The sequence below is a fragment of the Lygodium microphyllum genome, chromosome 9, assembly GCF_053477565.2.
Source record: "Lygodium microphyllum isolate KBCC chromosome 9, Lygodium_microphyllum_v1.1.10, whole genome shotgun sequence".
NCBI lineage: Eukaryota > Viridiplantae > Streptophyta > Polypodiopsida > Schizaeales > Lygodiaceae > Lygodium > Lygodium microphyllum.
Window position 1 is genome coordinate 146,501,749 of NC_141143.1, and position 25,885 is coordinate 146,527,633.

The window sequence follows — 25,885 nt, forward strand, 5'->3', positions numbered from 1 at the left end:
AGGATATCATATATAAGGAAATTTCCTCAATATAGTTCACTCACATATGAATTTGATATTGGTGACTCTAGGGGGAAAACCCCTAGTCTTCAAGGGCATCACCTTGCACACCGTTGACAAAAAGTAACTCTCTCCTTCAGGCATAATAGCTCCTTCATACTCATAATCTTAATCGAAATAGATCACACTTTCAATTGAAGGCTCATGGCCCAAAAGCATCAGCATCACATCTCTATGTAATTTTCCAAGGTAGTGGGTAAGTAGAAGCTCTTGAACAATCCTGTAGGGACCTCAACTTCAAAGTCTCTTCAATCAACAATGACACCTCCTAATCCATGAGTCATCTCTACAACTCCATGAACACACTCACAAAGTTGTTAGGCCTTCGACATCAATACACTTGTAGCCTTCCCATATAGTTCCACCATCTTCTTCTTGTCCTCATTCCACACATCCTCCCTTTACAAATAGAGTCACCTAGCCTTCTTGTTCTCATCCCACACATCCCCCCTTCATAAACACAGTCATCTCAACTTCTCCATATCCTCAACTCCTCTATAGCAACACTTTCAATTCCAACTCTCCTTGGTGTATTACAAGTACTCACAAGCTCCATGCTCTTTCCTAGATCCCCCTTTACACTTGTTGTGGGTCATGCTAGAAAGCACCTTGTTGTCCTCAAAAGTTTTTTAGAAAGCTTTCTTTAAAGCCTTTTGCTTTAAATCTCCAAGTTTGTTATGGCCTTTATAATGTTGTTTCGGTTGCTACAAAGCATTGTCATTTTACTCCAACTCCATGCAAGCACACTAATCATAGCCTTGATCTAGCCATTGTCAAAAAACATGTGCTTTCTAGCTTATGTTCAGGTAGGTAGTCGGCTTCATGTTACATATACATCCATGTAGTCATCTATGTCATGAAGTCCACATCAACATCGACCATCAATTCATCATCTTGAATTAAACTCCACCAGAGGCCCCCATGTCATCATGGATCATTAGTCCCCCCCTCACGTGGATATAAAAGTTTCCCAATATAAAGTATGATGGCCATCACTTCAAAACCTCATCCACCATTGAGTGTTAATAGATTGGGTGCACAAGTGTATGTGTCCTTCAAGATCCATGCATTACATGCATGTTCCAAGACATACATTAAGAGCCCATGACATCACAACATGTACACATTCACAAACATCCAGTCTAAATTGAATCCATAGCCTTGATCAACATCCATCCATGCTATAGAATCATAGTCCATGATGATACACCTATCTTTCAACTTAAATAATCAATCCTTAAACCTTGAATCACCCAACCAAACTCTTCACTAGCAAGTCTTATCTGGCTAGTGGATAGGGAAAACCTTGCCACACTATCCAAGAAAATGAAAGCTTCTAGGAACTAAGTCCTTTTTTTCATCCTATCTACCTTTTTTTTAAAACATTTCATTCCTTTCATTGTCATGGCTAGCCCATGTCTCATTGCCCCATCCTTGGACTCTTTAGAAAAAGCCTCATCTATATCATCACAAACTTGAACAGGATATCCTAAAGGCTTAAAATACATATACATGAAACCTTAGGGTCATTGTAAGTTCATAGTAATTCAAGGTATTCACCTTGGGAAGCAAATTCAAACAATGTTTAGCTTTGAATTGAGCAATTCACATTTTTCCATACTTGAGTTTAAGGTTTTGAATTGAGCAATTTAAAATCGAACTTCCATGGGGAATATGTTTAGCTATGGTTTCCTATCAAATAAGTTCAAATCGATTTTGCATAAACAATAAGTCATACAAGCCCTTAACTTGTGCATGAGCCATAAGCACATAATCCAAAAAATCAATTAGAGATTCGAAATTTTCAAGAACATCAAATAGAGACTCAAAATTTTCAATTAGAATCATTTCAACCATGTTGAAATGGTAAGGTTAGAAGAGGATATGATTGAGTCATTTTCTAAACAGATTTCATAACAATGGACCCACTTGATAAGACTAAATGAAATAAACAAATTTTAATGCTCATTATAATGGAAATTCTTATGATACACATAAGAATTGCAATAAACAAGATAGCTCAAAAAACCATCCTTTGGTTTTTAGAGAGGATTTTAAGTAAGGTAAAAACTTCCCACCAAAAACAATATGCTCCTCTATATTTAGGGGAAGACACATTCACTAAACTACAATCTCTCTTTAAAGAGAGACTTAAGGTTGTAATCTATCTAGAATACCCTTATAAAAAGTATTGTCAATCATGGGCCTTGTAGACTTATCAATGTAGAGTACTAATCTATTATGTGTTTTCGAATCAATATTTCATAAATTTAGTCATATAGCAACCTCTTAATGGTAGAGCCATAATCTTCCGAAGAATTGTCAAATGTTTCAAAGGTTCCTCCATGCATCATACATCCTTCAACAAAACTAGAAAAACCTAGTACAACAATGGATAGGCCAAAAACTACCATGAGTTTACCTACTTCCTCTAAATAGTTTGCTCAATGGCAATCACTATTAAGGAATTGCACATCATGTGTATTCAAGCTCCTACAAACAAAGCTCTTGTGTACATCTTTTCATTTTAGTATCCCCTTTGATAAAAATACACCCATTTATGTTTCCTTCCCCTCTTCAAAGTTTATCATCCCCTAGACAAAAGATTATATGCATCCCTTAAGAATCTATATTAATGTAAAATGAAAATGATCTCACTAGCACTTTTCCTAGATAAGCTTTGCTCAATGGGTTTAAGGTCATCTTCTTTCTTGCCCTTGCAAGGATCAAAATGATCTCACCAATATTCTTCCTAGACAAAAGTTTCACTCAATAGGTTTAAGGCCATCTCCTTTCTTGCCCTCTTCACAATTAGATCTAAAATTTTGGATAAGGAACTTTCTTGCAACATGAACAACGAGCTCTCTAAGGTATGAGAAGACCAAATACGCTTTATTGGGCTAATGAGCTTCACTCTCAATCCACTTAGAAAAAAGTAACATTAAGACATTTTCATAATTCAATAAGAATATGCACTATGAATGCTCTATCATTTTCATATTTCAATGTGAATACACATTGTGAATGCTCTATCAAACCATCTAGCATATGCCCTAGCATATGGCCAACCAAATCAACATTAGCATCACACACCATAACGCAATGTGAAACAACAAAATGCCGGTGTTCTTGCATATGCCCAACCAAATGGAGCATCATTTATTACATAGCATTAAGGAAATGAATACACTACAAGGTATCTTTGGTTCATGTTTACCATAAGTTGTGTGAGTAATTTTGTGCCCATGCAAATCCATATGGGATTCATAAAGATTGACCACAAGTATTTGCAAACTAAGGGGGCCATTCGAATTTGAAGTCTTGCTTAGAGAGAGCAACCTTTGAGAGAAAGGGTAGAGGATTGTCTTTGCAACCATGATATCTCTTCTATGTCCAAGCAAAATCAATGTCATTTTGAAATATATCAAGATAAGTACTATAAGTATTCCATGAGAATTGGTTTGTAATAAAGGTGTTACATGTCATGCTTCTCTTGATTTTAATGCACAATATGTAAGGAGGAAGAGGACTTGGGTAGCCATCTCAACCCAATTATGATTATGAATTCAAACAAAAAGTTAATTATATATAACCAAATAAATAAATTTACGAGTAGTGGGTGGTGGCCTGGCATGAGTATCGTGAGTGTTAAGCTAACAAGAATGAACTTAAGTACCTCATTTTAAACTTGTGTGCATTCAACAAGAAATCACTAAGCCTTTGGAATAAAAGATTAGGTCTTAATTGTTCGTGCAATGAGATGAACCCAAATATACATTTTAAAAAACAAATGATATCATTGAGTACAAAGGGAGGATTTTTCTAAGTGCAAGCCAATCAAGAATATTGTCACAAAAAGAATTCAAACTATAGAACTTGGATCTCACATGTCAAAGGGGTTGCCTAGATATCATCCCAATCACACGCTCATGTTATATGATTGAAATTGTAGACTTCACACACAAGTTTTTTGCACAAATTAAACATCCAGGTGAAAAAATGAAGGCAAAGAAGGTCCTTTCAAACTAATTTGGGTAGACCTTATATAAGGGCTCATATAGGTTAGATAGTGCTCAAGTTGGTTTTTGATGGTCACCTTGTATGCCGGTGCTTAAAGATGAGCACAATGTATTTGGTGATAGAACTGTGGTGATCGATGTCAAGGTCTCTAGAGGCCGAAGAGCCATGACACAGCGCTGCTGCCTGTGAGAGGAAGAGAAGAAACCAACGATCGAGCTAGAGCTAGAGCCTTTGCGCTGAACCAACGGGCAATACAACACTTCCCACAACCACGGTGGTTATGGAGGGGTCATCGCTTTCCTGGCACAGCACACCCTTAACGTCCATCCTGAGTGAGAGATACGGACGAGACTTTTACGCCTCTTTGCATTTAACATTAAGAGCACTTCCAAATTCCACCCAACTTTTAAATAACAAGAAAAGCGCGCGCACATTTTTGCACCCCACTTCCGCAGAAAAGATTTACAGCTTTTCTCCAGACAACTTTTGATTCTATAGCAAATATGCTACTTATACCTTGCCCAAGCCTTGACAATACATTTGCTTTAAAGACCCCGAGCAACCACTTTTCTATTATTTCCAACAACGATAAGTCTTCTGCTCCCTTTCCATGTACCACATGGTACACGTGGGCATTTTGATTTCTTGCATTTTCATCAATATTTTCATCTTCTGATAAGATATGTGAGTTTGCAAACAATGTTATGTCACATTGTCCGTGACTACTGCAACATACTTCACCCCTTCACATATGTTTAAAGCAACAAGCCTGGTTTTTCTGAAGTATCGAGGCTTTTGTCATTTAGTCTTTTGCGTTCTGTTCTGTATACAATCTGGTTATTAAACCTTCATTAGACAGTACTATTTGATCGTCTCATAACAAGCTACATAGAAGAATGGATACTTCAGCTTTACTTGGTATGCATATCATATCGATACACCTCATAATTGGTTTACAGCACTGAAGTAATACCACATTGAGTTCGCGACAGAGCAAGTGGCTCCCACTTCTAGATTATCTAGTTAGGCATTGCTTCTCCCGGCCCTCTCTGCGTCCCCCCCCTTTTTCCTTCTTTATATTTTAATAGCAAAAAAGGATAAAATAAAGAGAAAATTTACTACAATGCATCTACCCCTGGAACAGAATTCTTTAGCCTGTTGTCAAGTCGCTTCCTTTCCCACCTGTCATACTTGGCCACTTAGCTGTCTCATATTTTCAAAATGACCTCTTTTCAGATCTTTTCTGTATTGTAGATAAACTATGATACAATTCATGCTGGCAGCAGCTTGATTTGCTGCCACAAATCAGTGCAAGAGCCCCACACTTTGATTAATTGGACAGCCTCTCCTTGAAATGATATCTTTCTGTTTTCGCCATGCAATGGGGATATCATCAAAGGCACGCTCTTGCTTCTGATACTTAGCAGTGTTGACAAAAGGAGTTAGCATGTTCTTGATAGCTATGTTTTAGGAACAGTAACGTTTAGAATTTTGATGTCTTGGTAAGGTTTATCATTCTTGTCTGTTTTGGCTTTCTCGATACCCTGTCAGAAGATCACCCAAGCCAAGTGTCATCTTCCTGATATGTGCACAATCCAAAGAATTGAGAATGACGGAAAGACAAACTGGTATGAGCGGGCAACCAGCCACCCACCTGCACAACATCCATACCCTTCACAACACGCCCAAATACTGTGTGCTTGTTATCCAGCCATGGAGTGGAAACTGTCGTTATAAAGAACTGAGAACCATTGGTGTTGGGGCCAGCGTTAGCCATTGAAACAGTGAAGGGACGATCATGTCTTAAGCTGTACATATTAACCAAGCCAAATTAGCATTCCCATGAGCTAAGCATTCCTCCCTCATATGTAGATCTGTGTGGACTATTCCCATCAGCCAAACATAGAATCCTTCCTAAATACACATTAAAATTACTGTTTTCTAATTATTCATAGTGGCAAGTTCTCGAAGTAAAAATCCTAGATGTTAGCTTTGAAGGCAGTGGAGAAGAATAAGGTTTTGGCCCATCTTTCATCTGCTGCTCTTTTATCCACACAACGAAGGCTGAATGCTTATTTAATTGAACTGAGATCTGCCCTGCAAGTTGCAATTTAGCTGACCGCACAAAATTTCAATTATTTTGTGAATCCTGATTCACAAGTGGCTTGACAAGCCAGCCTTGCCTTCTCAAACTTGATTGGAATACTTGGACGTAGTTTCTTCAAACATCTTACTGTCTTTCTATCTTACTCTCACAGAAGCATACAATGCATCTTATTTTCTGCACACAATCAAATGTTTTCCCTGCATTTTCTTTTATACAATGCGCTCATGAAAGCCCATTCAAGCATTATGTGCAGACAATCATACTTGTGTATCTGCTTTTTTGTCCATGCAAGCAAATTAAAGTATTTTAACAACAACGTTTGAAAAGTTTCGAACCTCTTGTGAAACTCATCTTCAAATTCTCCTCCCCAAATGGATTGGCCACCTGTCCCGTCGCCAAGGGGATCACCTGTCTGTATCATGAAACCCTTGATAACACGGTGGAAGATAAGATTATCATAGTAACCATTTCGACAGTGTATGGTAAAGTTCTCCACAGTCTTTGGGCACTCCTCTGGATAGAGTTTTATATGCATATCACCAAAGGATGTATGCAGTATCTGTCAAATATTGCACATTAAAGCAGAGACCATGCAAGTACAGAACAAACCCACAACACCAAATCAAATAATGGATCATGAGGTGAATAAAGAATCTGATCTTCTGGTTGATTTTCTAAGCAACAGAAACTCAACAAAAAAATATCATACACCTGGCTAATTTACTATCACAAACTTACCACAGTATCTGGTAAAGAAGTGCTGATCGACTTGCCAACATCAGATACAGCTAGAAGTTCTTCTGGAGGTGGCTTCTCGTTAAAAACATCTCGTCCCTTGGATGCATCCTCTGCTTCTTCAGGTTCTCTACGACTATTCTCACAGAACCCCCGCAAGAAAACCCACCCCACCCCAAAGGGGGGAAAAAGGAGAATTTACTGCAGGTCAGTTTCATACACACAAAATCTCTCTCCAATTTCAGTAGAGTAAAGCAGAAAAGCACTGCAAGTGCCATCCGCCCTCTCTGACAACTGGCATCCTTACATCTTTGCAGCCATCATGCATCCCTGTTCCTAATTCTTTTAGAGTGCAAGTGGTTTAAGACTTCGATGGAATTAAGACATCATCTTAGTCAAGCAACATTCACCTAGAGTTGTCAGTAATTTTGGGCCTCTCCTCTCTCTCAAAAATGTGCATGCCCAAAAGATCTGCTTGCATAATCCACTATGACAAGGTAGATCATTAAAGTATTTCTCACCTGAAAAGGTAGAATCGGTGTTTCTTGAATGCACAACATACAAGAGTCGGATCGGTCAAGGCTTCACGTTGATCCACTGCATTTGCTGCAGCTCCAGGTAGCTTCTTTACTCTTTTACCACCACTTCCACCTTGACAGAGAGCTATCCTCAAGAATCTCTCTGTATTCTCAACTTTACCAAGAATTCTTGCTACTTTATTTGTGTGCAGATTCACAATCTGAAATTGATACAATATAAGAGTCAGACAAAGCTGGTACGATTAACAATAATATTACATCTGAACAAAACGTCAGAAAATTAACAAACTGGGTTTGAAGAGGAGATTTCTCTAACTGTCTCCCTCTAAAGCATGTTGCATCAAAGTACCACAGAGCCTCATATAATGCCTACACAAAAGCAACCCCCAGCCCCCTTTTTTCCCTCACATGCACACGTGTTGCACAGACTTTAAGTCAGGATTACTATAGTTAAGACTCCATGTAGGTTAGTCTAATACAGTGCCAACACAAAAGCACCCCCCGGTCCCCTTTTTATCCCCCAAGCACACATCAGAAAATTAACAAACTGGGTTTGAAAATGAGATTTCTCTCAGTCTCTCTCTAAAGCTTGTCACATCAAAGTACCACAGAGCCTCATACAGTGCCTACACAAAAGCACCCCCCAGCCCCCTTTTTTCCCTCCTTGCACACACGTTGCACAGACTTTAAGTCAGGATTACTATTGTTGAGACTCCATGTAGATTAGCCTAATACAGTGCCTACACAAAAGCACCCCCCAGTCCCCCTTTTTCCCCTCCAAGCACACGTGTTGCACAAACTTTAAGTCATGATTACTGTTATCGAGACTCATGTAGGCTTGCCAATCAGGAACAAATTTGTGTTTTTGTAGAACAGACTCTTCATCTCTTAGAAGAGGATTGCAAACTAAGAATTAGATACCTTCAAGATGCTAAACAGAAGTCACAAGCACAATCAAATCAGAAATTTCCCACTTGATGGATTGGTAGAGTTCCATACCATATACTATGCACAAATTTCTAACCAGGAAAGCTTGTCAACCATATCTTTGTTACAATGATTCTAGCAACAATTTCGTTATCTTTGTTACGAGTATTTCTGGCAACATGATTTTTCTCCAGTAATAAGGAATCAATCCCAGATACAACCTTTTAGTCTTAAAATATAATATTTAAACTTTATAGCTAGCAAGACTCATTGCAGACTATATGATTAACTAAGGGAAAGGCAGAAGGCATTTGTGTCATCTACATGAGACATAAGGATACAAACTTAACGTTTAAGAAAAATGGGCAGTTTATTGAACCAATTCAGAGACGAAGTTCCCAACCTTAATTCCAAGAAGAGTACTGTAGATCAAAAAATTGCCACTCTCATCAAAAACTGCATTTGGGAGTGGAACCTTCTCTGTTTTCTCGATTTCTTTCTCTACTGCCATTCTACGGCCAAAATCTATTGCTTCCAGCCTATAAAGTGGAGCATCACTCCTTTGCAGATCTTGAGCAGCCTGCACAAACAATATACTTTTGTTTACTGAAATTTGAAACACACAAGCAAACCAAGGAACAAAGAATTCCCAGAGAATATTTAGTTTGTATGGAAACCACACAACAAAGAACTGAATGTTGGTACAGTGATTAACTTCACAAATACATGTACCTCCAACGATTCATCATATGTTCGTCTAAGCTTCCCAGTCAAAAACCAAAACACACGTATGCGCCGATCAGCAGACGTAGTCACAAATTGTTTCCCATCTGCACTAACCTGCCGACATACGAGGCCACAAAAAAGTGAAAATTTGGCATATAGGCTGGCAGCTTATTTTTGCACCGTGGGTTCCAAGAAGACAAAGGGTTTCCCTCGAGCACGTAACCACTTTGAAAACTAGTAGGTTTTCCTGACAAAGAGCGTTAAAAAACCAAAAACACTTCCAGGCCTTGCCAAAATAAAAAGGCCAGCTGAAACACACACACCTAATTTTTAACTTGATATTTGTTATCTATAAGGACCCAAACCAAGCAAAGTTAAAACAGACTTCTAATCCTAAATGGAAGGTATGCCAAGGGAAACTTGCATTTCAGTAGTAGACCATGATGCATAGTAGAACCAATGTTCAAATCTTCATGAATCTCAGTTGAAATGCCAACTCTAAACAGAGTTGGTAATCCATGTTAAAAGAGCATAAATTCGGAATGGAGGTGGTATGACACCCAAGTTCAAGGGTACGTAAGCTCAAGCAGTGCTTAATTAAGTCACAACTTATGCCCAGGCCCCAGGCTCAAAGCAAGAACCGAAGGCTTGAGCATTAGGTTACCTAAGAGCCCAAGTTTGATACAACTAAAATATATCAAATTTAAACCGAGTCCCATTTATTGGGCTAGGCCCACTATCTTGCCATTCTGAAACCCCAAATTCAAAATCCATTGAATTAGACAGTTCATGGGATGAGCTGGTTCACAATTGAATATGCAACTGGTCCTCCTGTCATTAAATAAACCCTTTTGTTGATATGTCTAGAATTGGTTCAGCAAAAGATAGCGACCCGGACGAGAAAGTGTCTTGTACCAACATCATAAGAGTATGCACAATCTGTTAGTCTTGCAAGCGAATGCACTAGAGCTGAGTTGTCCTTAGCTGGAGATTAGAGTGCAATCATCAAGCTACATGAACATGCAACTTGCCTCTTCCAAATTGCCACATGGCTCTAGCCCATGGTGCACAATACTTCCTCTCTCCAATGCCTTCCCTCCAGAAGTGTCCTCCTAGTTGAGAAATCATCAGAGCTATCATGACCCATAAGCACCCACCATGACAAAAAGCCAAAATGTACGATTGAACTATAGAATTCTTGCACTTGCACTTGTTCAAAGCAATTGTAAAACCTAAGAGCTCCATCCATGTGATATCATCAACTATGTGTCAAAAAAAGGCCTCTCAACCACCAAAAAAAGTCCCACCCAAAGGACCCAAGGCATCGGACAAAGGGCGCACGTTAGCTGCCTAGTGGCCTACCAAGACTACAAAGGCAATGGCTATCTTACCAAGGGAGTCCTAGTAGTCACCCCAAAGAGGACAAGCCATCGGACAAAGGGCACTCGTAGGCTACCCAATGGCCTACCAAGCCCTACAAAGACGAACGGAACCACATTCAACGTTTTTTTTTTTTTTTAAGTGAATTTTAGGTGTGGTGACCGATTAAGTAATAGTGACCCAAAAGACAAGAGTAGGGATGGTACACCCAACACATCACAAAACAGTACAAGCTTACTTACCCAACCACTCGAGGATGTCGATGACAAGGGAAAGGTGATGAAGTATTATGTGAAAAAGAATGGTGGTGTAATCCGCCAGTGGAAACAGCTTAGGATCCGTCCAATGGTACTCTACACAATGGGATGCATAGTATGCTACGTGCTGAAGAATGCTCATGTAGCAAGTGCCACTTGAACATTGTCCTTTGTGAGAAATTTGTTTGCTTGCCCAAGCGCCCTAGTACAAACATGATGAAATCATGCAATGCATAGGGAAAGGTACAACAAGGGAGGAAGACCGATATCGAAGACAAGTGCTGAAACTTGTGGAATACCAAGAAGGGTAGAAACTCTCTCTCAACCCAGATGTCGATGCCGAAAAAGGAAGAGGGGCTTGAGGATGACGTCTTCATGTGGTGCCAATAAACATGTGGATAAAAATAATGAAGCATCCCTACTGGAAGAGCAAGGATAAAAGTCACCGTCGTGATACATCAAGAGAGATGTTGCACAATCCACCGTTTGAGAGGAAGCCTCCATTTTGATAGAAGAGCAAAACTTCAAGTAGATGAAACCATGAAAGGAATGATGTGCATCTCGTATCTCCATCTCAGAAAGAATCGGTGCAAGCATACATGTTGGCCCTACACTAAAATACAAAACCCTATAAAAGAAATCAAAATCTGCAAGCACAAATATGAGTAGTGAGATACTCCAAAAACAAAACTGAAAATAAAATAAAAGAAAGCAAAGCTAAGTGCAATGCATAGTTGCACTCGTACGTGGTACGAATTGGTTCGTACTATACGGTTCGTACTATACCGTACCGTACAAATTTGTACCAAAAAATAAACACTTTTTTTTTAAAATGGTTGTTGTTGTTAGTGGTGGTTTGGGTTGTTGACTATTGTTGTGGTGGTGGTGGTGGTGATTTTGTAGCCTTGATCATTCAACCAAGAAAGGGGGTGGAAGCTTGATTAGACTCCTCATACATGTTTTGTTATGATTTATTCTAGAGCCAAAGGCCATACATAAGGTATTCAAGCAGTTCCAAACGTTTCTAATTGATGTCCCATCATTTTTCACAATATGTTAGTGTCATCAATAAATAAATTCAGCACCATTTGAGAATCATCAAGTAGCTTAATCCTATTGATTTTACCTTTGTTCACAGCTCATTTTGATCCACCCAACCCAAAGCATTAGTACACATTGCTAATAAAACTTGGCCAGAGGATAGCTTGGCCTAATGTACCTTCTGAGAATACACGAATTAGTGAATGTACCATCGGTAGCTACTAAGCCTTAGCAATGCCAAACAAAACAATAACAAAATTCATAAATCTTTTACCAAAACCTTTGGTGGTTTGTTTGGTAACTGTTGGTCTCACAGGTCATTTTGGCCTCTTGTAGATGTTAATAAAGCATCTCATGTCATTTCATCTCTCTCTCTCTCTCTCTCTCTCTCTCTCTCTCTCTCTCTCTCTCTCTCTCTCTCTCTCAAGCATACATGCCTCTTATTTGTATGATCATTCATGTATGATGTATCCACTCCTATATATGTACTTGTGAGTTGTAGCACTTGTTGCGCATGCGGCATATGCCATAGAGGTTTTGACGTGTTACCCTCAAGTATTCATCTTATATACTCTAATAGCACTGCTATTTAGACTTTAAACATTTGTTCTATCATCTATAGTTCAAAATAATGAAGTTAATTTTTTTTGTACTAATATCGTACCGTACCTTATAAAATCTTAAGGTACCATTTAGTACCGTATTTTATCGTACCGTACTTTTCGTACTTGACAACTATGGTGCAATGTGATGAGTATATAAGTATGCAACAAAAGTCTAAAAAGAGAAAGGCTAAGTGTAAGGCTACCATCGCATACGGCAAGATGGGAAAGTGGTCCTAGAAGGTGCAGTGGATGTCCTAGGAATGGATACGTAAAGTGCAATAGGTAAGTCACTAGCAAACCAATCAACCAATCCTTAAGTAGTAAAGGAGATAGACTGTTGAGGCTGTCTACATGCCACATATCCAGTAGCCACTGGGGCAAATGAAGTCGATGGTCCAACAGCGAGAAAGTAGCCCCATTGGACTGGCCAACCAAAGTGGAGGCAATCACAATAGTTTGTTGTCATTTTCTAGCAAGAAAACCTTGGATCTTGGTATAACACTCCTCATCCACATGGCCCGATCTCTGAAAGAGTGTGCAAAACCCATTTTTCTTAGAAATTTGTTGCCAAAGGGATCGTGTTTCTTTGCATCTGTCGAAGGAAGTGGTATCTTTTGGCTTGCCTTTGTATCTTGCAAGTTCTTACCACTGTTGGTTTTCCTTCCTAAAGAAGTAGCAACCAAGTCTCGCTCCTCTGAATGGATGTGTGTGGAGGACTTCTTGTGGACTTGATCATGCAGCCTCGCGTAATGAAAGAACTAACACTTGAACTCATAGAAGGTTAGTAATCTAGGTAGTGAGATAATGTGCTGGATAAAATGAAAGTATTTGTCAAGCAACTTGTTCAAGAAGAATATGATCTAATCGTCGTCTAACTTCAGAGAGCCAGTAGTGGCAAACTCGACGAGTAACCGCCAATACTCAGACAACTTGACTATCAAATCATCCCCTTCCTCAATGGAAAACTCTTGAAGCTCAAAATCAAGATTGATGCATCAAGTGCAATCTCATGACACATAGCGGTCAATGAGATGACTCCAACGCTAAGATACAAGGGAAAAATACTATAATTGAGAGTGGAATTCAAGAAGCAACCCTGCATTAACTCAACTTTGGCTATGGCATTGCAAGCTTTTTGTTGATAGATGTGATCAAGGTGAGTTAATCCAGGGTCTGCTCAATACCAACGATGAGGTCGCAAAGTCCATGAGATTCAAGCACTTGTTGCATGAAGTTTGACCAAGTGGTAAAATTGGACCCGTTAAAACATGTCTTATCCATAAACGCATTCTTTGCCATTACAACACGAGAAATAGTGCTAGAAGATGGAGGTGTGTAATGGGAGCAGGGTGGATAGGGGAGCGGAGTACACTTGGAAAGGAATCCCAGAGTGCCCACCATGCATATGAGAAGTGTGCATAGCGGATCCAAATGTGAGCAAGGGCAAACTAGATAGGGGCATGGTAACCGCCTAAGGAGCCCATGGTGGAGGGACAGGGACATGAGGAGCAAATAATGAAAATCCATGCATAGAAGTAACCCAAGGGATATGTGACAACAACCCATAAGCAACGGATGGATATCCTTGCATCTAAAAGATTGTGTGGAGGGTTTGTGAGTATTGGAGGATAGTGAGGGGGATGTCTATCACAACAATCCCAAAGTGGAAGAATGTGGTAAAGTGGGGATATGTTTAAGGTACGATGTTAAAGGGTAGCATTCTCCCTAACAATGCACCAAGAGGTGGAGTGAATGGAGGGTAGATAGATGGTGGGTTGGAGAAAGAGAGAGTGTTAGGAGCAAAGATGGAAGATCCAACCTCTAGTATGATTTGAGAAAAAGTGAAATGTAATCGAAGAATTTGGAATGAAGATGTGAGTAGATCAAAATGTGGGAAAGATAGTCGAGGGATGGAAGGGAGTTGAGAAGTGGAGTTTACTTACTCAAATGAAACACATCTAAGTAGAGATATACATAATGAAGGGTATCTACTTTGAGAGCTTCCTCTATTAAAGTTAACATGCAAAAAATAATCCGGATCCTGCATACCAAAAAGAGAAACAAAAGAGGATTTTGGCTTATACAACTCAAAAGGGTTATAGGAACCTGACACAAGGCATGGCTATGATAAAGGAGATGGATCGCTAGACGCACCGAATATCATAGTCCCTCCAAGATCAAGGAGATGGCCAATCTCACCAATCACTCCAAACGGAATAGTTGCACTTGTCGAAGGAGTGTAAACCAAACTATACGTAATGCGCAAGTACTCCTCAAACTCTTGATCTATAAGATAACCAAAATGAGAAGAAGAAAATCATAAAGGTGAAGGTGTGTCCACCTCCTCCTCCTCAAGACCATAATGTCTTCTCAAAGCCTCCAATGATGGAGAAGTTTGATAGGGCATCATAGGATCCCAAGAAGAAGATGCCCGAGACATTACGAGCTAGAATCAAGTCACGTGTGAGTCTTGCACAAAGACTAATCTCAACAATCACCGCAGGATACTCTTTAAAAGAGCACCGGCTCTGAGATGCTACGGTTTGCACTGTGGAAACACGGGATGTACGACTAAGACTAAAACACAAAGACTCAAATAGAGACACAAGCAAAATCCAAATCCTAAACGCAAAACTCAAAACTCAAACACAGAGACAAACATAGAGAGAAGAAACTCTAAAGTGAATGAATGCTATAGATTAATATAAGAGTGAAAAGAACGCCCAAGGACAAAGCAATGCAGTGTGGGACAATGACGTCCACCGAAGACGAATATGACTACCAATCGAAATGTCGAAGTGCAAGAAACACCAAACGCACATCCCTCGAGTGTTAGGGAACTAAGGCGACAACAAGAGAGGTGTTTGCTAATAGAGATGGCCTACTAGACAACAAAAACGCAGATATTGCAACAATCACTTGGTGGAAGAGATGCCAACAGCCTGTCGCCTAGCACCAAATACTAAAAATGCAAGCTTATCAAGTGCTATGATGACGGAACAAATGGAGACCTCAAACAGCAAGGCAATGACTAGAAACAAGCCATCTATTACTGGATAGTGATGGGTTGTAATCGGTGATGGCTAGGGACAATAGATGGTGGGTAGCTGATGGCTGAAATCTGCACGGTAGAATGAGAAACTTGCACAAAATGACCAGACTGAATGGCGAGCAACCTATCTATTTATAGATGTGGAAGGGTACCCCAAAAAATTAGGGTTTTGGGGATCACTAAACTCTCTCAAATCGCGCACCAAATTTGTGTTTTTCATTAATCAGCTGTAAAGCATGTTTTAGCTCAACAAAAAGACATAGAAAGATGACGGAGTCCGAGTGTACACCTATCAAGAAAAGAAGGAAGATGATGATCTAAATAACTACCAAGTGGAGAATGGCTCTAAATAGCCACAAAAGCCCTAAATTGGCCAACTAAAATCTCGAAATGCCATAAATGTTGGCCAATCAGCATTTAATGCTGGTCGTGGCATAATAAATGCTAGATGGTGACCAAACAATCCAACTAGTAAGGACAATGTCCGGCAATTGTGGACAGCCTAAGAAATGCAAAAACTACCCATGGAAAACACATTGGAACCCAACAAACAAAAGAAATGCACCCAAACAGTGTGAACACACGGATAGAGGAAACATGAAGATTTGCAGCAGAAGTGTGCAGGTTAGTGAGAGTGACAAAGAGAGTACGATATGATTTGGGTATATCAAGAATGTGTTGCTACACAAAGAACAAAATGTATTTTTACTTAGGGCACGTAAGGGTACAATCACATGTACAACATAATAATACACATGTACGGTGTACGATACACGGAGGTGAATAAAGAACCTTTACATCCCAGCAACCTCCTACTTAAAGGTCCGAAGTGAACCTTTAACCAACTCCCACTAGTCGTATGCAATGCTCATGCTGAGCCTTGCTTAGACTTTTAGTGAGAACATCTGCAAGGTTGTCCTGTGTTTTGATCTTGGTCAATGTGATTAGACCATCTTCTAGAATATGTTTGCCCTACAGACTAAGTGCACCATGCCCATAGCAAATACACTTTCTTTGTGTACCTTTTAGATATCGAAGAATACACTTGACAACCTCCCAATGTGGTTTGCCAAGATTTGACATAAACCTGTTGACAACTCCCACTGCATGAGCAATGTCTGGACGAGTAGTGACCATAGCATACATAAGAGAGTCACAAGCTTATGCATAAGGGACTCCCTTCATAGCATTGGCTTCTATGTCATCTTTTGGGCTATTGCCTTTACTAAGCTTAAGATATGAAGGTAAGGGCACCCCAAGAGGCTTAGCTTCAGCCATGTTAAATCTAGCCAGTACCTTTTCAATGTACTTCTCTTGAGATAAGAATGGCAATTTCTGTGTTCTATCCCTGTGAATCCTCATGCTCAATATTTGCTTTGCATTCCCCAAATCTTTCATGGAGAAAGCTGATTTCAATTGATTTTTGAGAGTATCCAAGCTAGTCTTTCTTTTCCCAACTAGCAACATATCATCCACATACAAAATAAGTATGATGGGATTGTCGTCTGTATCCATTTTCATGTACAAACAATGATCTGCGTGGCTACATGTAAACCCATGAGAGAGCATTAAAATGTCAAACTTTGTACCACTGTCGTGGTGCTTGCTTCAACCAAACTTTCTTCCTTTGGGCAACGACACAAGATCCCAAGTATCATTAGCATACAGAGATTTAATCTCTTCTTGCATAGCTAGCTCCCAGTTATTGCTGAATTTGCATGATTTGGCCTCTTCATATGTAAGAGGCTTACCCTCATCTGTAAGCATCACATAGTGCAAAGAGGGGTCATACCTATGTGGCTGCCTTCTTAAGCGTGTAGACCTGCGTACCCAATGATCTACATTCTCAGGAATCGAGTCTACGTCTGGAGGCATGTTATTTTCAGCACTTATTGGCTGCTGTAAGCCATTTTCAGCATGTTGTTCATGCTATACAGCACCTTCATTTTCATTTCCAGCACCTGCATTTTCATAATCAGCAAGTCTATCTTGCTGTCCATGATCTCCTTGAGCTTCTATTTGCTGTCCATCATCATCTGGCTCAAAAATAACCGGCTGATCATCAATTTCAGCCTGTGGTACAACATCATGAGGCTCATCATTTGAAGTAATAGGTGGCTGCAAATTTTTAAATTTGACATTTTTCATGTCTTCATCAGAGGCTAAAATACTTTTTAGCAACTTTGCCTCATTAAACACAACACTATGGCTGCAAACAATTTTCTTGGATTGTGATAACCACACTCTATAGCCAAATTCACCCTCATCACCATAGCCCATGAAAATGCCTTTGATGGATTTCGGGTCAAGTTTACTCCTCAACTCATCTCTAACTTGCACAAAAGCATCACAACCGAATATCCGTAAATGGTCATACGAGGCCGATTTGCCAGACCAAGCCCCCTCAGGGATGCCATTATTTAAGGACCTATTTGGAGAGCGGTTGCAAATGTAAACCGTGGTTTTAAGTGCCTCTCCCCAAAATTCATGAGGGAGATTAGCAGTGGACAGTATGCACCACACTCTCTCACATAAAGTCCTATTGTATCTTTCAATCACACCATTTGAAGAAGGGCTGTAAGGAGTTGTAAGCTCCCTCTTGATTCCATGCAAGTCACAAAAAGACTTAAACTCATTAGATGTGAACTCACCCCCATTATCAGTTCTCAAGCATTTCAGTCTTCTACTTGTCTGAGTGGTCACAAACGCATGAAAAGTTTTAAAAACAGCAAACACTTCACTTTTCTTTTTTAACAAATAAACCCAAATCTTCCTGGAACAATCATCAATGAAAGAGACAAAATATGCAGCACCACCCAATGATTTCACGGGCATACTACATACATTAGAATGCACTAAGTCCAAGACATTGGACTTACGTGAGACACCAAAGTAAAAGAAATTTTTCATTTGCTTTCCAAACTAACAGTCATTACAAAAATCAAGTTTAGAGCATTTTCCATCAACCTTCTTCAAAGAGGTAAGGACATCTTTCAACACAAGCTCTTGCCCATTATCCAAGGACAAGTGTACAGTGCCTATCCCATCAAAGTTGCAAGCATAGTTATTTCCAAGATATACTTTTCCATAACTGCTTGCATTAAACATAGCAAAACACTCCAAACAAGGAGTTCCATGGAAAGAGGCACCAGAGTCTACAATCCAAGTCTGAGTGACACCATCATCAACTGACAAAAGTGCATCAATCACATCAGTCTTGGTAATCTACATATACTGCATGTGACATACAAGGGCATCATAATCCAGTGCACATAGTACATCAGCCTTTGCATCCGAGCTCCTCTATGACTACACTGAAGGCCACATTGGCCTTTTCCTTGAATTTGGCTACCTCAAATACATCTGTCTTATCCTCTTCCTTCTTTTTGTCTCCTGCATTCTTCTTTCTCTCTTATTCCTTCATGTAGTACCTGCAATTAGGTTTCTTGTAGCCCTTCTGACCACACTAATAGCAAGTAACATCACTCTTTTCCTTTACTTTGCTCTTGCTTCTTCTTCTCTATCCAGTATTTGCATTTTTCTTTTCAGCCATGCCTCTAACATTGTACATCTAATTTCTTCATTTAAGATTGAACCCCTCACACCATCATATGAGAGATTGGAATTATTACTGAGAGAAACCACCAAGGTCTCCCAGGAATCAGGTAGTGTCATGATCAGAAAGATCACCCTCAACTTATCATCAAAATCCAAATTAGTATCCTTGAGCTGATTTAATATACCAGTAAATGCACTCAAGTGCTCAGTTGTAGGCTTAGACTCATCGAGCCGCATATTCACCAACTTGCGCATTAAATGCACCTAATTAACAAGTGTGGTGATCTCATAGGTAGTTTTCAACTTCTCCCATATTGCATGACCAATATCTAAGCCCTTAATGACTATCAAAATGTCATCAGTGACACCCATCTTTATATAAACCACAATCTTTTTGTTGACTCTAGGCCAATCTGCATCAAAGATTTGTGCGGGTTTATCTTCTTGCAAAGCATCCTCACAATCCTTTAAGAACAATATGCCCTGCATACGGTCTTTCCAAAGGTCAAAACCCTGACCATCAAAGCGTTTGATTTCCACCAAACTCTTAATGTCAAAACTGGTAGAAGTTGCAGCCATTTTTTATCACAAACACAAGTGTAAATGCACTGAACTGCAAGATCACAAGCTAAACCAGCAAATACACTGCTGTTTTTGCCCAACCAGCAATAAACCTCTGCTGTTTTTACATAACCAGTCACCACACGCGTAAATACTACAGAAATTTACCAAAATCTGCACAAATCACAAATTTCCAGGTCCAACAATGCGTACATGTCAACCAATCTAACTCAACTGAGGAAAATTTCATCAATACATGAAAAGCCCCAATTTTTCCAGGTCCAATGTCAAGAAATTTTACTCAGATGAGAAAATTCCAACAAATTTGGCAAAATCCCCAATTTAACTGAGATCAGCATGCACAATGTCTGCGATTTCTGACACAAATGTCACTATCCAGCATAAACAACATCAAATCTAGGAAAAGCCCCAAATTTCCTCAAATAGATTTGCACAGATTTATAATCTGTGCTTATGCATGTGAACGCCCAAAAGGGGAGAAGTAAAAATGAGGTGAAATTTCTGATTTGAAAAAATTTTGGCGCCTGCCCGCTGGCGTCTCATTGGTCCACGCTAGACCTCGTCGACTGCCGTCGCCTAATCGCAAGCAAGTCCCGTCAACCATCAACCATCAGCCAACAGCCCTATCATTGGTCCCATCAGGTCACACCTATCGAGTCCGTTTTGTCTACTCTGCTACTACTGCTTCTTGCGACTATGGCCTAGTCAACAGCTTCTCGCGTGTCGAGCTTGCAACTGGCGACTAGTGCCTATGGTCTATGTGAACCATTGTGGCTCTGATACCAATTGTGAGCGTGCGGATAGAGGAAGCGTGAAGATTTGCAGCAAGAGAAGTGTGCAAGTTAGTGAGAATGACACAGAGAGTACGATATGATTTGGGTGTACCAACAATGTGTTGATACACAAAGAATAAAATGTATTTATACTAAGGGTACGTAAGGGTGCATTCACATGTACAACATAATAATACACATGTACGATACATGGAGGTGAATAAAGGACCTTTACATCGCGACAAACAGTCACTCTAGAATGAGTAGCCTCCCCCATGAAAACACATGACAGACCTTTCAGAGCTCCAAAAGTCCTCGTCTGACTCAAACTAAGGCTCACAACTAGGAGATGACTAGGCATAACAAACATGATTGTTAACACCCCCTCTCAGATCCTGGATGTGGTGGAAGGCCAAGGAAGAAATGGATCCTAGGGTGGCAAGAGTACTAATGTCAATGAAGTCTGTCGATGAAGATTGCCAATGAACAAGCTCCTCACGATCTTGGGAAACCCCCTCTAAAACATTAGGGGCCAAAAAATCCACGTTTGCATCATCGAGATTATCCCCCTCTAAAAGGGATGGGGGTACAAGAAACCACCAACGAGGAGGGTGGGGGATGGAAAGGAACCTGTGGAATACATGGTGCACAAGCAAGAACATGTGTAGCAATAGACAACTACCTCGGAGGACCCTACATAAAGGAAGGGGAATGGAGTTAATAAAGCCCACTTTCCTAATAGCCTGTTGCGATAGCAACCCTTGTAGAAAAATCCTCAATACAAATGTCCTGCTCGATGAAAATAACTTGGGTACCAAGCCTAATAAGGCTATAAGCTGAGAGTAGTGGAAAGCCCAAGGCCGGAACATAAAGGGCTTGTGAAAGGGATCTTGTAGTGCGGTCGGAAAATAAAGGCAAAGTGCCAACACAACTAATAGGCACCGAAACAATGTCACCAACAGTGACTAAACCCTTAGAAGGGCGTAGAGCCTGCAACAAATCACCTTGTGGAGTCATGTGAGTAGAAGCTCCACTATCAACCAACCAAGGTCTCTCAGAAGATGAGGCAACCACTAAAGAAGACTCCTCTAAAACAATAATATGAAGAAACACTAACTAATGGATAACCATTGGAGTAGAGATAGAAAGCTAGAATGATTTAGCTCCATCCTTCACTCCCACACAAAGGTGAGGGTACTTCCGACATTTCTCCTCAGGATGTGTCCCCTTCCCACCACAATATGGACATTTAGGCTTCTCAGAGTCGAAGTCAAAGCCTAAAGAACACTCCTATCATTTAGCCTTCGACTTCTAGTGGGATGATCCATCGATGTTCCAACAGTGGGATCTTCTAGTGGAAGAGGAATCGGGTGGGTAACAAATCACCAAAGATTGAAGATATCAAAGATACACTCCATCTTACAAGACCAAAATGAGTAGTTTGAACCATCAAGCCCATCTTCTTTGGGCAAAGAAGAGAGTACGGGCACCTGTAGAGAGGGTGATATGGAAGGTATATGAAGGCCAACCAAACGAGCCTTCTAGGAAACATGGAGAGAACAAGAAGGAGAGGGATCCCAACAAATAGGCTAGGTAATCTCCATTCATCACGTCAACTAGCTCAAAAATCTCTCTCTCTCTCAAAGGAAGTAATAGACACCTCATCCTTTGAGTCAACAAAAAACTGGTGATAAGACATCTTCAATATCCTACAAGAGAAACACCCACTAAAACTACACTAGGACGAGACAAGCCCTCAAACAATGGAAAGCAACTACAAGATCGTGAAGGATTCAATGTAGATGGTCCGCCTAGAGGAAAAGTAACTATCCCCTACACACAAAAAAGGCTGTGTTTGGTGAAAACAAGGATGTAGAAACTTGTCGCCTGCGAATGGGGTCAATCGCCTGTGCCACCAAAGTTTGTGTTTGCTGATACAAACAATAGCTGGCAGCGAAACACAGGAAAAGAGGGGAGAAAATAGGCGCTTGCAAGGGAAACAACAACAAAAGCAAATTTGGGAGGTGTCTAGAGCAGTCTGGGATGGTCCCTTACACTCTGGAGTGGTCACCTCAGCAATAGACAACGTGTTGCAGCTCCACATAGCTCTGTGTCCTCTCTTTTGGCTCTGATTCCATCTGAGAGTGCGCAACGGAAGAAGGTGTCAGAAGTGGTGTGGCAATGGAAGCATAAACAACATGCTGAAATAAATTGCTAAACACAAGACAAGAAAAAATAAACACAAATAAAAATGAGAACTCAGATGTATGCCCGAGAAACGGAATCCATATCGAACACGAGACAGCAGCATACAACAGTTAGTCACTAGCTCCGTGGGCACCCTAGCACCGGCTCCTCTCTCCACAGAAGAATCCACAAATGATGGCTGAAGTACACCTGAGGAGGAGGAGCCCTAACAATATATAGCCATAAAATGGGGGGAGCAATAAATGCAATCAGCCAGCATTTAATGCTGGTCGGCAAGCATTAAATGCTGGTCGGCAAGCATTAAATGCTCTCTAGCCCTAAAAAGGGCATCAGAAAATGCCAGTAAAAATACTACAAAAATATTGTAGCCTCTGCAGCACAAACCTGAGCTGACTAATCTACTAACACCCTCTCTCACATCAGGGGTGATCTGATACAATACAATAGTACAATGATGGAGTATCATAGACTATACAACATAGAACCACCAGAAGAACCATGGATATCCAAGCAGTGAGTGGCCAGCCCACCACCAACATGCCTCGGAGAGTATCTGACATCGATGTCGAGCATAACAACACCACCTGAAAATAGAGAAGAATCATAGCAACTCTCTGTGTTATGTCACCTATGTGGCTCAGGACATACAAGACCAATGTGCAAAACATGTCTCTGAACATGTGACCACGGAATCCCAACCTTCGGCCAAAACTGCCAAAGTGTCCCCTCATGTGGACTCCAAACGAAAGCCACCTGGTCTCTTGTCAAGTAACCAACCCATCATGAACCTGGATGTCAATCCTAGCTCCAGGATTTGTACTTGCCAGACTTCGGTCGATGCGTCAAGGATGTCCTTCTCTGGATCCTGTGCATCTGTATGGACATATAGATAAGGCATGCCTGCCCCATCTCACCACCCTCTCACACTCCCTCTTTGGCACTGGAGAGTCATGAGGGATGTTCACATCACCACCACTAGAAACCAGCTGAGGAAGGGGCCACTAAGCCCTTCCCACGATCCGAAGAAGAGGATCCCTTCCGCGCCTTGGACTTCGCCTTGGCTGGAGGATAGGGATCGGAATCTGAGGCAGAGGTGACTTGTCTAAGGAGTCCACATCCCGCTTCGTCTTCTACTTCTTTTTCTTCTGAGAAGCCACTAACTCTTTGCAATCCTTCCTTAAATGATCTTTCTTGCCACATTGGTAACGCTGAGCCTTCGACTTCTTCAGCTTTGAACCCCTCTCTGAAGCTGCAAGAGCCTCACCCGAACCTCCATAATGTGATGGAAGCCTTCCCTGTAGTCGCAAAGTAGCCTCATGCTCAAGTAGCATGGAGAACATGTGAAGAAAACTGGCAGGAGTCGTAAAAGTCTGCGCCCGTAAAGCATTCGTCACGCCATCAAATTCCCGAGGAAGCTTGTAGAGTACCGTACCAACAAGATGTGCCTCTAATAGGCCAGACTACATAGTGTGAAGCTAGTCTTGGAGTTGGGTAACACGAAGTAGGAAGGATTGAATCATATCTGTGGATTCAAACTTCAATTGCTGGAGCTGGCCATAGAGAGTAACAGCCCTCATGGTGAAAGGAGCCTCGTACATCAACTGTAACTTCGACCATACGTCTGAAGCTGTCATACAGGAGGTGACTGCCAATAAGACTCCTTTGGAAATACACCGAAGTAACGCCGAATAAGCACGGGTATCATCCGAATCCCATGTAAGCATAGCCTCCTCATGGTTGTCTTCATCAAAATCAAATGGAACAGGAGAAGGTTGTCGAGGATGTGCCATAGCTCCGCCAACCACATACCATAACCGCTTCTGAATAAACCAAGCCTTCATCACTGCACTCCATGTGTAATAATCAGGTCCATGGAGCTTGTCATCAGTGGATGTGCATGGAGGAGCCATCTGGAGAGGATTCAGAAAAGAAGTAGAGAAAAGAAGGGATTGGGAGAGGGAACATAGCCAAACCAGGAGCACAGACTACAAAAAGCAAGAGTTCACATGCAGTATAACCCAAAATCTGATCAGACTAAGACAAAAGCTGCTGTAAAAAGTCAAAAACTGGCAAAAACAGCAAAAACGGCCTAGTGATGTAAGCGCCCAGCCACGAGGACATGCAAAAACACAAAAGCCAAGCTGAAATGGATGTGCAGGCTGTACAGATGCTGACGCCAGCAAAAAACGCGGGCAAAACTAGTCACCTAATTGGAGCAGCAACTGCCTGATCAGCAAGAGGGAAAACAGTCTTGAAATCAGCAATAAAGGACAGCAGAAACACAAATCCTGAAATCTAGTACCATGTCAGAAGTGGTGCAGCAATGGAAGCATAAACAACATGCTGAAATAAACTGCTGAAACACAGGACAAGAAAAAATAAACATAAATACAGATGAGAACTCAGATGTGTGCCCAGGAAACGGAATCCATATCGAACACGAGACAGCAACATACAACAGTGAGTCACTAGCTGTTTGGGCACCCTGGCACCGGCTCCTCTCTCCCCAGAAGAATCCACAAATGATGGCTGAAGTACACCAGAGGAGGAGGAGCCCCAACAATATATAGACATAAAATAGGGGGAGCAATAAATGCAGTCGGTCAACATTTAATACTGGTTGGCAAGCATTAAATGCTCCCTAGCCCTAAAAAGGGCACCAGAAAATGCCAGTTAAAATACTACCAAAATGCTTTAGCCTCTGCAGCACAAACTCGCACCTGAGCTGACTAATCTGCTAACAAAAGGAACTCGAACATAAAAGAAGAGAGAGAGACAATCTGCAAGAGAAGAAGAAGAAAAGAAACCTGCACTGAACAAGGAACAAATGTTGAATATAGGAGGAGGACTGATCAGTCCCTACATGCAACCCACAGCGTCAACGAGGGCACGAGATCAAGCTGATGATGACCGTAGCACCAAAGACATAGGAAGATGATGGAGTCGAAGTGTACCTGCAAAGGAAGGAAGATGATGATTTGAATCTGCCAAGTGAGGAATGGCTATAAACTAGTCAACTGAAATCTAGAAATGCCATAAATGTTGGCCAACCAGCATTTAATGCTAAGGACAATGTCCAACAAGTGCGGACAGCATAGAAACAGGGAACACCCGTTCGGGCCTTAGGAACGGATTAACGCGTTTCGACATGTGTCTACCAACAAAACGCCCATGGAACGTTCCTACCCATTCCCAACCCCATTCTAGCAACCGTTCCCTAGAACCCATCTGCTCCCGCCTCTGTCGCCTGCTCCATCTCCCTCGCCCGCTTGCTCCCGCCTGCCTCGCCTAGGCCCTACCTGCTCCCGCCTCTCC

General features: G+C 41.0%; 1 protein-coding gene across 1 annotated transcript in view; it reads right to left on the reverse strand.

The window, feature by feature from the left end:
- Positions 1 to 4,481: 4,481 nt before the first annotated feature.
- The window catches only part of CYP71 (cyclophilin71), an 80,470-nt gene continuing 59,066 nt past the window's right edge, over positions 4,482 to 25,885 (reverse strand). Inside the window, exons 7-13 of the mRNA XM_087685257.1 lie at positions 9,121 to 9,228; positions 8,792 to 8,968; positions 7,444 to 7,661; positions 6,926 to 7,058; positions 6,523 to 6,746; positions 5,735 to 5,888; positions 4,482 to 5,624 (exon numbers count right to left, since the gene is read on the reverse strand). Of these exons, the coding sequence (XP_087541383.1) occupies positions 5,541 to 5,624; positions 5,735 to 5,888; positions 6,523 to 6,746; positions 6,926 to 7,058; positions 7,444 to 7,661; positions 8,792 to 8,968; positions 9,121 to 9,228 (1,098 nt within the window). The 3' untranslated portion in view covers positions 4,482 to 5,540. The remainder of the gene's footprint in view (positions 5,625 to 5,734; positions 5,889 to 6,522; positions 6,747 to 6,925; positions 7,059 to 7,443; positions 7,662 to 8,791; positions 8,969 to 9,120; positions 9,229 to 25,885) is intronic.